At 40.2% G+C, this 14714-nt stretch overlaps 1 protein-coding gene across 7 annotated transcripts in view; it reads left to right on the top strand.

Annotated features, from left to right (window-relative positions):
• The window catches only part of ppp1r9a (protein phosphatase 1, regulatory subunit 9A), a 90129-nt gene that overhangs the window by 15189 nt on the left and 60226 nt on the right, over positions 1 to 14714 (top strand). For 4 of the 7 annotated variants that reach the window (XM_042506340.1, XM_042506346.1, XM_042506344.1 and 1 more), the window contains one exon: positions 5588 to 7124. In XM_042506340.1, coding sequence (XP_042362274.1) covers positions 5730 to 7124 — 1395 coding nt within the window. In that variant the 5' untranslated portion in view covers positions 5588 to 5729. Of the gene's footprint in view, positions 1 to 4129; positions 4280 to 5587; positions 7125 to 14714 lie in introns of those variants that run through there. The other 3 variants (XM_042506342.1, XM_042506343.1, XM_042506341.1) reach the window with 2 other exon arrangements.

Below are 14714 nucleotides of genomic sequence, written 5' to 3'. Positions count from 1 at the left end.
CCACATCTGGATGGAAAAAGATGGTTGTCTCGTAAAAGAAAAAAAAGGGGCAATAACCGAAAAGTGAATGAGAAAAGAAGCGACACGCCTTCAGTTAATGTTTCTGTGGGATGTTGGTTAGACGGGGATTTAGATTTTGGCAGCCTATATTAAAGTCAAGGAGTGGCTGCTGCAGGACTGCTTCTGTGTTGAGCTGTCTCCTTGTTATTATCTATGACATATGTCTTTTTATTATCACTGTGTAACTCTCTTAAAGTATAGTTTCTCTTTTCTATTTGAAAGAGGGTTGCTAAATTTCTCTGCTCTATGAGTGGGGGGAGTCCGTGTACTTTTTGGTCTTTCCTTTCAGAAACAGACATGAAAACAACAAAAACAAATAATTATTTAATTGTCATTTAAAAATTCAAAAAATCTTAATAATTGTATTATTTATTTATTCATTCATTCATTTATTTAAATTGGTTGTTGGAAAAAAAAGGATAAATGTATAATTGCATGGGTACCAAAATAAAATTAGGGTAGTTAGCAGGAGAAGAAAAGGCTGTGAATTAAACTTATTATTATAACTAGCACCGTAATAGCTTTCGAAGTATATTCTGACATCATTTCAAACTTTTTAATCAAGGTCTATCATCTGCAGAAATTTCTGCACATTTTTCACCTGTCTTTTTTTATTACTATTCATATTCGTTTCTAAAGCCCAAGATGACATCCTCAAATGTCTTGTTTTATACTGCTTCTCTCGCTAAACTTATTTGATTTTGGTGCCCTTGCCTTAACAATGTAATCTCTACTTAAGTGGTATTTCTATTCCATATTTTCATTTTCTGACCCTAAAAAAAATAAACATGACTTGTTATTCATTTTTTGCATTTTTGGAAGTAACTATTTATTGTTTGTTTGTTTTTTTTCATTTGTTTTTCTGTTTGACCAAAAAGTACACTGACCAAGTGGCTTATTTGATTTCGTTTTGATCTATCAACTTGATGATTTTTTGATTAAATGCAGATCAGGAAATGTATACACATCCTCTAACTCACATGCACAAACACACACCATCACCTCACCAGAGCATGACCTCCTAAGCCCAGCTGTTAGAGGGCAGAGACATGTTTAAGAAGTCTGCTCCAGTCTGTCCAGACCCCCTGCAGAGACCGTCCTAGCAGACAGATGGTCATGTTTTAGCCCCTTGGCTCCAAGTCACAACCGCTAAAGGGCTGTGGGATCCTGAATTCACCCCTCGTGCTCCCTTGATATCAGCTACCACTAAGAGAGCACTTTGATCCTGCAAAAAAAAGGATCCTAATTCTGGCTAACACTGACTGTGGTCACTGCATGGCTCTTGTTTGATAAAGGCATATTTGAAACCGGATTCGTGGCTTCCTCTCTGTGGTGATAAGCATGATGCTATCCATGCTCTGTGCTCTGCAGTTGCAAGGCTGTTCTGTTCTCTCACCCTCCCTTTCATTCCCTTAAGATTATTTTTAGAGTTGCTTAGCAACATCTTCACATAGCTGGCGTTTGGACTGAATGTATCAACAAACACTATAGGTGAATGCATTCGCTGAGATGCATGAAAACACGGAAAACACAGCACTTGGCAAGAGGTTAAGATAGTGCCCAAATGTGTGAGATATCTTATGAAATAAATGTGCACTGATTTGGATTGATTTTAGTCTAATTCTGTTTCCATATAGGCTGCTGTACGTTTCAATTTACACTGATATTGTCCTGAATTTTCTTGTTTTGAGCTGCGGGGCAAGATGCAACATACCCCATCTCCTTGAAGTGAAAGTTGTTGCCAAATGGGGACAAACTGTAACTCATGTCACAGTTGCCTTATTGCAAACATTCCCTTTAGAGATGCTTGTATTGAAAAATGTGAAGGGTATTGAGTAAAAATGGAACAACAGTAGCTGCTGTATGAAAAAGAACAAATGTGCTGCTTTGACTCAGTCCTGAAATGGTTGCATACAATTTACGTAACTATTTACCTTGCCAAAATATGCGATTTACATTATTATTATAATACTAGTCACAAATTTGACAGGTTGTGACTGTGTACATATATAAATGACATTTACCATACGAGATTTGAGAAGGATATAAAGTCATAAATATCAAATTCAAATATATGCATGCTTTAAGCTGTTAATCGCATTACCTCTTGAATCAATTATGATTTAATTAAGACTCAATTTATAAGATAACTTGTATTGTGTGATTATGAAATATGCACGTTAGCAACAATACCATGGATTATAGAACATACAAATCAATTGTATGACTCAGGGCTGTTTGATAAGACAATCACACATTTGGATATTGACCAAGCTTTCTTTTGTAGTGATTTTTCACATAAAGTTAGTCCTGTGCTTTAGGCCTGTGTGACCCAGCCAGCTAGAATTAATGCACTCTAATCTTCTTTATTATAAGACTGTTAAATATTAAGGCAAACAGATTAATTAGGAAAGAGACTGTAAACATTAGAAACCATATGCACTGAGCATGTGAGTGTTTGAGATAGTGTTTGCTGCATTGAGCAGCTAACTTTGATAATCAGATGTTGTTATTTCTTACATGTGGCTAAATTAAGTCTGCTTAAGACATTTTTCACCCTCCTAACTGTGGCCCTCAGTGGCACGTTTATATAGGCCCAAGGGTGTATAGGTTTTGTTTCGACATTGGGGAGGACCAAGGGCTGGCATGAAAAGATTGGTTTGTTTGCAATTTTTTATGTTCAGTATGTAATGTCATAACTTAATTAAATTTGGCTGAATAATCTGGATGAAATACTGAACTTTGTATAAAAAATTGTTGAAGCTCTCTAAGGCACCTCTCAACCTTTAAAGACACAACATAGTTTAGTTCACTGGTTCCCAACTGCTGGGTTGCGGGTCCATTCTCAATGGACAGCAAGTGACTCATGACCAAGTCAAGTTTGTAAAAAATGCCCTTTATTACTACATCCATGCTTGACTGGTAAAATTGAGGAAAGAGTAAATCAGGGATACTCAGCTTGCTTTGCTTGGGGGCCACTTTTGCAGAATGACAGTAGGTCAGGGGTCTAGCAACCCCATACATGTTGAAGGACTTTTCTAGGATTTAAGGACATTTCTAGGATTATAGTACATGTCTAGGATATTAGACTTTTATAAGATTTTAGGACATTTCATGGATTTTAGATTGCTTCATGGATTTTAGGACATATCTAGGACTTCAGGATGTTTTTAGTACATTAGGATGTTTCTTGGACTTTTGGAACACTCTAGGATTTTAGGATGTTTCTAGGATTTTAGGGCATAAGGGGCTTAACTTGAACCTCTGTTAGGGGTTGTGGGGGATCCTCCACTGGTATATATTTGATAAACAAGTTCTATTTTTGATGCTGTTTTATGCACTCTGGCACCTTAAATGTTCCAAAAGTACAAAAACAATTCCCAATGTGAATCACCTCATTTTTTATTGTTAATTAGATAATAGTTGAGGGACCACCCGGCACCCGGCATTAAATTGGCCCGCGTATTAAATTGAGTATCACTGGAATAAATGATTTATTCAGTATTTTTTGTTTCGCAGCACACTATGACTTTCAGTACATTAACACCAAAATCAAACTTTACCTCATTTTTTCTGGCTCTACCTTCTTTAAAAACTCCTCTAGGCCCTCTGGTGGTCTTTATTTTGAGACACCCTAATTTGAACACCCGTCGCGTATCTTGAGTGGTCCTTGACCCCATCTACCCCACCCAAAGCCCATTGATGAACAATAAGCAGCGAGTAAAGTTACAGTTGCTGTGTGCTGGTATTTATGCCAGACTGCAGCTCACTGAAACCCCCTCCGCGCAGCAGATTATCGGACCAAACCATTGCCGCAGTTCAGGTTTTAGCACCTGTCACATGAGGCTTTACATCTGCAAATCGCCGGCTACCATTACAGCTAAGTGTGTTTACTTTGCCATACTGCAGACGTATATCGGACCAGCCCTTGCAAATGCTGCCAGAGTGCAGCTCTCAGTGAGATGAGCTGCCAAATTGCACCGACACCCCCACAGCGCGACTGGCAGCATCACCCACTGCCTGCAATGGCGTTGTAGCGGCTCCAGTGTGTCCAAACGTTTCTGTAGTGGCGATTCCGTCCCGGACAATTTACGAGCGTGGGATAGAAATGTGCTTTTCGAAAGGTTTTGCAACAACGGCATCCATATTTTTCCACGAGTTTAGCCTCGGGATCACAGTTTGTTTGTATCAGGCGTCAAACGAAGCCGGAGCCATGAATGTAAGTCTGACTCTTTTGTTTTTGTAACATTGAGGCAACATCGCTGTGGTCTGTGGCTAACAGTTAACTTAGTCTTTTCGGTAATCACAGAGGAAGGTCAGTCGTTAATATGTTAGCTGTTGCATCTGCACGGGAGGTAAAATGCACATAAATAAATGTTTAGCAGTGTCAGAATGGGGAAACCTGAGCTGTCATGTTGTGTGCGGTGTGGCTGATGTGCCTGTTTGTCTGATCTCACTGACACAATGTTAAAGCCATCTTTCATCTTTCACCTCCAACTTTATTCGTCTCCGTGCGATATCATCTAGAGCAGCACAGGATGTTGCTCAAGTTGATTTTTTTTGTTGCACAAGGATTGCACATAGGTGTTACCATCAAGAGTTCGGCATGGTGAATAATGAATATTGAGCCAGGACATTTAGGTTTCAGCCACTGCTGCTGCTGCTGCTGATGATGATGCATCCATACCATTCAGCACAACTGAGATTAATGGATTCTCTGTGCCCCATATGGATGTTTTTTGTGTCATATTTTATCTTCCTCTTTGTGGAATGCATTTCAAACAGTATTAAATATTAATGGATTTAGGTATGGAATATTTAACTACCATACAAGCCTGTTCCCCTGTTCCAGTGCAGTGTTATTATAATGGTGAGTAAACTGTCAGTCTGTCAGTTAATGAAATGTTTTATATTTTTGGTCCAGGGATGGTATCAACACATTTTTGCTGCATTCAACAGCATCCTCTCTCTGTGCAGTTACAGTAAAGGTTGCAACTACCATGCAATGCTTTGTTTAAGAGCTGGCATGTAAGAACCGGCATAATTTCAGTGATGGTTTAGAGAGCTGTGGGATGTGGCAGCGTACAAGGGTCACAGCTTGCAATAGAAAACAGAGGGAGTGGGAGAGAGAAAAGAGGAGAGGAAAACAATAATATTTCCTGCAGCATAGCAGCAGTTTAAACATAAAAAGCTCATACACGGATATTGATTTAAGAAGGTTAACAGTGCCAGCAGAGCTGAAAAGACAACATAATCAGGGTGCCTTTAGAGTCCAATAGGCTTTCATAAATAGTATTCTTGTACTAAGAGCTTTTATATCATACACCAGCATGTTTGGCTCCCATGTTACTGAATAGTGTTATGGGTGGAGGTTGAAAATGACCCTTTTTTAAGCTTTTTAATCATCATCTTTGGTGAAAAAGTGTCATTGTGTTTATATTTAAATAGTAATCTCTCTTGAAATAACATTATAATGCAATGTTACATCATTTTTCTATCTTTGTAACGTCTCTTTTTATCTCTGTAGGTGTGAATGGGCCTAAAGGAACTGTAACATCAGGTGGATCCGACAAGGCAGCGTTGCGGTAGGTCAAACTAGACTTCTCACTCCCATATTCTAAAGAGGCTACGGCGATGCTGACATCTCCTCTGAATCCAAAGACATCATCATGCTGAAGACGGAGGCCTCGGGGGAGAGGACCAGCCTCCGGAGTGCCTCCCCCCACCGCAATGCCTACCGGGCTGAGTTTCAGGCACTTAAGAGGGCTTTTGACCAGCCTCGGATAGATGGAGAATCCAAGCCCAAAGACCTAGAACGGGTGAAACAGCCAAGGGGCCGCCAGTATGGCAGCCATGTCAGTCGCATTAAGGACATGTTCATGCAGATGGGCTCAGAAAAAGTGACGGCTAAGGCCAGGGGTTGTGATGATTCCTCGCCGCAAAAGCTGGTCAAGCCCACCAACTTCATCAACAAGGCCGATGGATCAGTGATAAGACTGCAGCACTCCTCCTCATCTGACAGGGTCGGAGGCGCTGGAGCAAAGTTCTCTGAAACCAGGAAGCTGTTTGAGCAACAGTCACGTGACCAGTCCCAGTCACCAGTCTTTCCATACGGACGTGATAAACGGGGTTCCCATGAGCACCTAGACGACTGGCGAGGTGCAAGGTCTAATCGAGGCAGTACGGACTCCTTGGACTCACTTTGCTCTAGAACAGAGGCGTCCTCGCCAACTGTCAGTCAACTTAGTGCTGTTTTCGAAAATGCTGACCACCACAACCAAGGTGCCTCCTACAAAGGAGTCAGCAGACGGGCCCTCTACTCACCAGATGGATTCCAACGTCATGGAGGTGATGTCAGTGAGGATGATTCAAGACAATCTCCAGTGCGTGGAAACTATCGGAGCAGGATAGGGGGAAAGTTTCCGACATCCTCGTCTTCTGAGGACCTTCTCAGTCCCAGTCCTGGGACAGAGACTTCGGAGCCGAAACCAGTACCACAAGAGGAAGAAGCCCAAGATAAAACAGACAAGGCTGAGACTACTGGTGGAGATAGACGGCATCTCCCTGGGGTCACCACCAACGGAGGCCAGGTCAATGGTTCATGTGAAGAAGAGGATAAACCTTCAGAAACAAAAAAACATATTGAGGATCTAGGTGTGTCCAAAGCTTCAGAACCTACGGATGATGCTGTGATTACTGACAAAGCTTTTGACGATGCAACCCCTGAGCCATTACCGACCCCGACTACACCAGCTGGGGAAAGCCAGGAGGATGGAGATGGTTCAAGAGATGACAAGTCCTCTGAATCTCCAAAGGACCAGGTGGAAGAACCTGATGAGGAATACGTTGGGAATGAGCGGGTGATTTTTAATGCAGACGGGGACGCCTGTTACCAGGGTTGGGGGGAAAGCTGCACAGATCCTGAGGATGACCTCTACGGAGACGATGAGGATATTGTCTACGACCCGGGTTCTGATCTGACAGAGATTCCTGGTCTGCCACAGGAAAACAAAGATGACATCCCTCCAAAGAGGAAGATTCGTTTCAGCACTGCCCCAATTACAGTAAGTTGGGTACTGAACAAAACTGTTGTGGAAGCCTTAATTGTGTAAACACACTGAGCACAATCCAACATAAAAGCCCTTGTGCAGCTCTTATCAAAAGTAGGTTAAAACAACAGAGGGCTAATATTGTATTCAGAGCTTCCATTTTATGGGCTTATATTTATAGTTACTGTTGAACTACTCATTGTGGTTAGCTTTGTTGTTTTCACATACATTTTTATGAGCTCACATGATCAGGATAAAACAATCTGACATCTTTAACCTCATAAAAAAACCTTTTATAGAGTACTTTTACATTTTGTTCCTTTAATGCAGTCCGTGATGTGATAGATGAAATATCAAATTGTGTTGCTATTTTGTGATGCAGAGCTTGAGGGTCAAAGCATCGCCCTCTGGGAAATTGACGTCTGCATGAGCAGAACATCTGTGCATGTGTTAGTCATGCTGGTTCTGCACCCACACAGTTTTCACACATGATACTGTGTTTGTTTTTTTCAAACAGTCCCATCTCTGTCTTTTAAGTGAAGAAGCCATTTATTGAGCAATTTGATGAGGATAGTTTGTGTTTGTTTGTGCATTTCAGTGGCAGAGTCTAACGAATCTGTGCTGTATGTACAGAATATGGTGGACCGTTATGTGTCCGTCATGCTCAGTGATCTCTGTAGATTCATGGTTATAACCAGGGCTCCCACACAGGTTCATGGACAAAATTTCAAAACCTTTTCATGACTTTTCAAGGACCCAAACATGCAGTTTAATTTTTAAAAGAGGTGGGGCATAGCATAGGTATGGAAACTTTGCAATTCATGACCCTACATATTAACCCCTTTAGTACCTGGATCGACATCAGTTTAGTTGACACCTTTAACAAGCATTTAAACCTCTGGTACCTGAGAAAATTGGTTTGATTTTTTTTGAGCACACGGGAAAAGTGCAATTGCCAACTTGGCAAGAAATGTCCTGGAAATGGTTTTTTAAAAAAATTGTAAAAGGCGAAAAGCAGTTGACTTGGATTAGCTGCAGGGAGATTATTAAATTTTTATCAAAAAAGAGGAATAAACGTCCAGAAAACTATAGTCATAATTATTTTATACTTGTATGCTACAGAAAAATGTATTTATTTGATTTTTAGAACAAATGAGAAAAGAGATACTGGAGCACTTTTAGCACTTTCTTAGGGCAATTTTCCAATTTCCTTTTTTTCTTTTTCTGTTTTTTGCCTATTTTCAGGGAATTAAAAAAAAACCATTTTACTAACTACTTGCTAATTTTTTAAGCCATGTCTTGTTAAGGTGCTCATTGCCTTCTTCCCTTATTTTTGGAAAAAACACAGCAGTTTTCTCAGGTTTTAAATGGTTAAATCACACAGTTATATCTTTATTTTTTCATATTTAAAGGTATCAGTTTCAAGCTCTATTCAAACATAATTCTTACTATCTTGCGTCCATGAAGGGAAAAACTGACTGTTTGGATTTTGGATTTTATTAATTTCCCAGACCTGGAAAATGAGATTGTGGAATTCTGACTGTCCCAGGATTTCCATGGCTGCAGGGACCCTCTGTAACACGCATTTCTACTATCCAACCCACTGGGCTTTTACAACGGCTTGAAAGGTCATAATTACTCCACAAAAAGCTTTTACTTTTAGAAAATAAGGTCATTGTTCCTGGTGAAGATGCAGCCCTAATGCTCAGTTTGCAGAGTTTCTTTTTCTGGTAGCCTCTTTTTTAGAATGAATTGAAATTGCTTTACCATAGTATTTGTTACATCATCTTTCGTGAAGTATTTTGATACTGTTTTCAGTGCTGAGTTGGACACAATGCGGCCAGTGTTTGTGGATTGGGAAGATGGATTTGGAAGATTATGAGAAATATTTTTCAGTCTTTATCCTCAAGCATTTTGAATCAATACGCTTAACATTTGCAGTAGTAAACAACATGTTTTAGTCGCCCTTTTCCTTTTGATCCTTATTATAGTTTGTCAATGAAATCTAGTTTTGTTTTTTGAGATTCTCAGCCTGTTTACATGCAAACGGTACGTGTGCAAGTGTTTTTACATGTAAAGTTCAATGGCACCAAAGTAGTAATTTAGAGAGTGAGATTTATGTAGATTGGGAGCTAACACAAACATTCCACAAGTTGAGGATCAATCCTATTAACATGCTGTAATGAACCAGAACAATTAGCCCAGTTATTCTGAGGAGAAAACGTGATGCTGGCTCACTAATTACCCTGCGCTGTCTCTGCAGTGTGTGTCCTTTTGCATCTCTCTCCTTTCCGCCCTCTCAGGACTCATCACACGTGCATGAAAACACAAAAGCTCACACTTCCACAAGATTGTTAATTCTTACATGTTCTGGCTTAAACATGAAATCAAATATCATATAAATCTATGTTTTGCGTAATATACTTAATATTTTATTTTGATTAAATAGTGAAAGTGAGCGCTACAAAGATTGTTGTCCCATTTAGGGCGAACAGGTGGGGAATATGTTCCTCTGTTGTTGTCTGTCAATTCAAGGCTTCTGTTTTCTCTGAAAAGGACAGACGCTCGTTCATCATATGGAATATTCAAGAGAGGCACTGCCCCCCCTTCACACAGACGCACAAGCATAATTAGACATGGACCCCTCCCACTTCTCCATCACACACCCCCCTCCTCTAAGCACACGAGGAACAAACAGGGTTCTGTCTTTTGTTCGTCCATATAGTGAAAGAGACAAAGCTATTTTTTCAGCCCTCAGCCCCGCACGAGTCCAGCTTGACCCCTGTGGGAGGAGACTGCAAAAAAGGCCTTGAAAAAAACTGCCGTATTATAATCTAATACTTTGCGTTCCCTCCCCTTCATGTAATATTTCATGGTCCTGCCCCGTAAAGCGGATAAATAATTTCAACATCCCAGCTTTGAAAACTTAATTAATTTTAGAAATCATCATGGCAGCCACAGGAAGAAGATGACACACAACCAGCTTTCGGCAACATTCTGTAAACATGCACTGACTTGTGTTTTAGAATAGCAGATCCAAATGCTCAAAGAAGCCTGTTATTGTGTTGGCTTCACCAGAGCTGCAACGATTATAGACCAAAGAACTAATCAGTTACATGAGAAAATTATCAATAGATAAATTTTCAATAAAATAAATCGTTAGTTGCAGCCCTAGACTTTGCTCGTACTGACTGCAGTAGTCTAGTTTTTAGACATGCTAGGGGCAAAGCTCTGTGGATAGTAGTTTCGGCTGGTCTGGCAACAATTGGATGGATTGTTACAGTCATGGTCCCCAGAGGATGAACTAAAATGACTGATAATGCTTTTCATCTATCACCACCATGGAGTTGACATTTTTGGTTTTAAGTGGAGTGTTTCTTTAAAGCTGGCCTCAGACTAAAAAGAGTTTTAGGGCAATGTATCCCTGATTTAACCCTCTCAAGAGGAGAGATCAGGTCTTTGACCTTGGTTGGTAAAGACGTTAGGCCCAAATTATATGGTAATGTGAGGTTTATGGATCCAGTATTTCACCCTCAGAACTGTTCGCAGACTCATTGTGGCCACCTGATAATTTCAAATATTTTTGATATTTAGGATTTAAATCTGGGTGACACATAAGATTACACCAGCTGATGGTGTTGTCAAGCAGCAGTTGCTAACATTGGCATTATTACATTGGCATATTAAGTTTGACAGTTAAAATCGCACCTCCAGTTCTCGCCGAAGAATAGAAACTAAGAATACAACATATTTTCTTTGTCAGATTCGTTTAGCTTTTGTTTTTGTCTTTGTAAAGCATTGTTAACATATAGCTTATAGTTGCAACTCTTCAGTCTCCGCTTTGTTTACATTTGCTTTACCAGGAGATGACATAAGATCGTGCATTCATGCTTCCCTGGCTTGATTGTAATCAATTCAATTCAATTCAATTTTATTTATAAAGCCCATTATCACAAAACACAGTTTGCCTCAGAGGGCTTTACAGCATAGGACATCCCTCTGTCTGTAGACCCTCACATCGCCGAAGGAAAAACTCACAAAAAAAAAACCCTGTAAAGGAGGAAAAAAATGGACGAATCCTCAGGAAGAGCTGCTGAGGAGGGATCCCTCTTCCAGGACGGACAGACGTGCAGTAATGTCCTGTATAGTGTGATGCCCCATTATTTTCAAATCTTGTTGTGTGTGTGTGTTTGACATTTGAGAGGAGCACATCTGTGAAGTTTGTCCTTTTGTGTGTGATGCATCCCCGTTGGGATTTTAAAACTCTAGTCTGAAGTGGCTTTGGTTGGGTGTTTTGACAACTATTAGATTCTCATGACACTTGGTTCAGACTTAATCCTAATGGCTATGGTAATTGATTGATTTTCCTCTGGTGCCACCACGAGGTTCCCTCTCGTGGCTTTGAGTGAAACTGCGATTCTTGTTCGAAACAGGCCTACTGCTTCAGTTCCGATATTGCTGCTTGCGGCTTTCTCGAGAACTGCTCATCCAAAACACCCAAATGCTCGACAATGTTCCTTCTTTAGGTCCTGGACATACACCTGCCCTGAGTTGCATAAGCTCACACATACATTTTATGGCTTCAATGAAGTCAAAGCAAGGCTATTTCCTGGAACAAAAGTATTCATTCCTAAAGTTACATCACTGATGCTTGAAATGTTTGAGTTTGCTACAATGTAACATCTCTAGTATCTCTTTTCTCATTTGTTCTTGAATGTACTGTAGCATGCAAAAGAGAGCGAGCTGTTCCCGGCATGCTGTGCAGCAGTGTAATAGTTAATAGTGATCCCCTCTCAATACTCTCCACAGTGTGTACATAGCGCACTATAAATATACAATATAAGCTCATAGATCTCAAGAGCACTCTGCACTGCAATACCTTAGATTCTCACCAATATACCCACCAAGCGGGAAGTCGATTGGGTGAATGGTTATTGAGAAAACTGAAGTACAAATAGAAAGACAGCAACTCCTTCCATTTTAGTTAGATGTCACAAAAACTATTGTATAGATTACCATGACTTTCACCATCATGCTATCACCCGGGCAAAATTTCCATTCGTCAGTTGTTCAGTTTGTTCATGATTGTGTGTCTGTCTCATCAGCATTAGCCACACTTTGTGCGTATTTGCAAATGTTAGCATGCTAACAGCTAAACTATGATGGTGAACATGGCAAACATTGTACTTAACAATGTTGGAAATGTTATCGTGAGCATGGTGTCGTGCTGATGTTAGCATGTAGCTTAACATATAGCCGTGCCTACAGTACTTAAACAGCCCATTTCTTCGCCGCTCTCGTGACTGAAAAAACTCTTGTTAATACACATACAAGTTTTTTTTTTCCATTGATTACTTCCGCATCCTTTCACTCAGCTGTAACATCCTGACTGACCCAGTGAGAAGTGACTGCTGTGAGCTGCCCCGAGGCGAAGGCAGCCTGCTCTCCCGAAGGCACTGACCTACAGAAGAGAATCAGATCTCATGTTCATTCAAGCAACCGGTTTTATCGGTGACATTTGAACCTCTAGTTTGGTTGTACAGCCTGACGCTTATAAATTGATGGAGTAGTATCGAAGTAGGTTCAATCTGCTATCACACTCTTGATGTCCTGTTGTCAAAGTTTGTTCTGTGCAGCTCATATGACATTGAGAATCCGATGTTTGATCTGAAGGTATGACATACATCTCAGCCAGTGTTCAGTTCCCCTGTGTGGTTCGCTCACGGTAGAAAAAAAAAAAAAATCAGCCTTGATCGCAAACAAATCCCAAAAGCTTTTAGCCATCTTACACTTGTTGCCGATTTCTTTGCACGCAGTCTGTTTTCTTTCTCTCTTTTGTTGAGCCGCACCCCAGGAGTTTGACAGAAGAAGGCTTCTCCCTCTCCATGCACTCTGCTGTGTCAGTCTCCTCTTGTTTTCCTCTCTCCCTCTCTACGTGAATGGCATTTATATCAACCTTTTAGTGGTACTTTTTGTGCCTGAAGTGCAACAGCATTTTCAACAGTTGAGACATGGTGATATCATAATGGAATTAAGCAGATGTGATGAGTGGAGCAGCAGTTCACCAGCCACTGAAGTGGCTCTGTAATCAGCCCCTCCACTTCACATGCTGTCTGTAACTGTATCAAAAAGACTTGCGTTTTGTCCATTAGATTCTGCTGCTCCACTGTTAGTGGAATGCTGACTAGCATGGATTTGAGCTCAGAGCGTTAATCGATATGATAGATGTGTGTTGCTTCTTTTCTCTGTACAGTTGTATGAACCTGTGTATCTTATAAATACTCTTTCAAGAGTATTTTGTTTTTGGAGATTTTGTTTTCTGAATTTAAAAGGATTAGGGGTCAACACACGGCTAGATGAATGAGATCACTTAGATGACTAATTTGCCTCAAACCAGGGGTGGCACAGACTCCCCCACAGAATAAATTAAGAAGAATATTTCACCTTAGGTTTGATGTTTTGTACATGTTCTCCCCCACAGAAAAAATTAAGAATAAATTTTATATATATATATATATCTGCTGATACAGATGACTTGCCGATATTATCGTGCATCCATAATTTTCTCATATAAACTCTGAACAATGTGCCTTTTACACGTGCAGCACACATCAGGAGATTATTTCTGTTAGTTGCTTCTCACTTATTGGAAACACTGTTTGGTTTAGGCAAGGCATGGTGCTTGGGTAGAGTGTGCAGTAGACAGGACATGAGGACATGACAGGTTATTACAAAACAGTCACGTTGCCTGTTTGTAATTTGGCCATAAACAGGCTGATTTTCTTGCTGTTTTTTTAATTTGTCTGACAATTTCGGCATTGGTCCGTTTTAAGTTGCAGAATCTTTTTGTCTCTTCATTTGGACATTTGCATTACCATCTTTGTGTAAATTACCCCTCTTATTCACCCTTATATGTATTTTCTTTAGGTTTTTTGCGAGCCACATGATAGAAACTTCATCCACTTGCTCACATGAATTCTCTGGATATTACCTGCTCCATTCAGGCATGGGCTCATTCAAATATTACGCGGACTTTGCACCAGGGAACTGGCAGGATAAAGTCTAGTCTAAAGTTGGATGTCCAGCTCAACTGATTCAGACATTTGTGTTTTCACATACAGCTCATCCAGGTAATGTCTAGATACTTTTAGGTGTGCATTGGCTATAGACTATTTGGAGTTACAAATAGTATTTATTCATATTAATTCATATTATAATTGCTGTTTTTTTGACATTCATTTATTAAACTGAATGAACACTGTAACTATAGATAATATACAGTGTATCATTTGCTGATATTGCTTTACTGTGCCCTCGGGTCTGGCTCAAGTTTCTAAACCTGCCCCTGCCTCACACTGATATCGTCATGCTTGAAGATAAGATCCCACTGCAAACACTTTGTTGCAAAAACAACCTACACACACTTTGCTTGTGTACATTTGTTGTATGCAGATTTGCAACTTGTGCTGTAGTACATCAAACCAATTCCGAGACTCATCTTGTACTTTACTGGAGCATGAAAGAACATAAAGACAAAGTCGCTGATGCTTAAAAACAGAGAAAATGCCAACTAGCACCCTCCCAGTGCTGTTCCACAGACCTGCT

Source organism: Plectropomus leopardus, chromosome 18 (genome assembly GCF_008729295.1).
Source record: "Plectropomus leopardus isolate mb chromosome 18, YSFRI_Pleo_2.0, whole genome shotgun sequence".
NCBI classification, from domain to species: domain Eukaryota; kingdom Metazoa; phylum Chordata; class Actinopteri; order Perciformes; family Serranidae; genus Plectropomus; species Plectropomus leopardus.
Note: the sequence above shows the minus strand (reverse complement) of the source record. Positions and strands in the feature narration are given on the sequence as shown.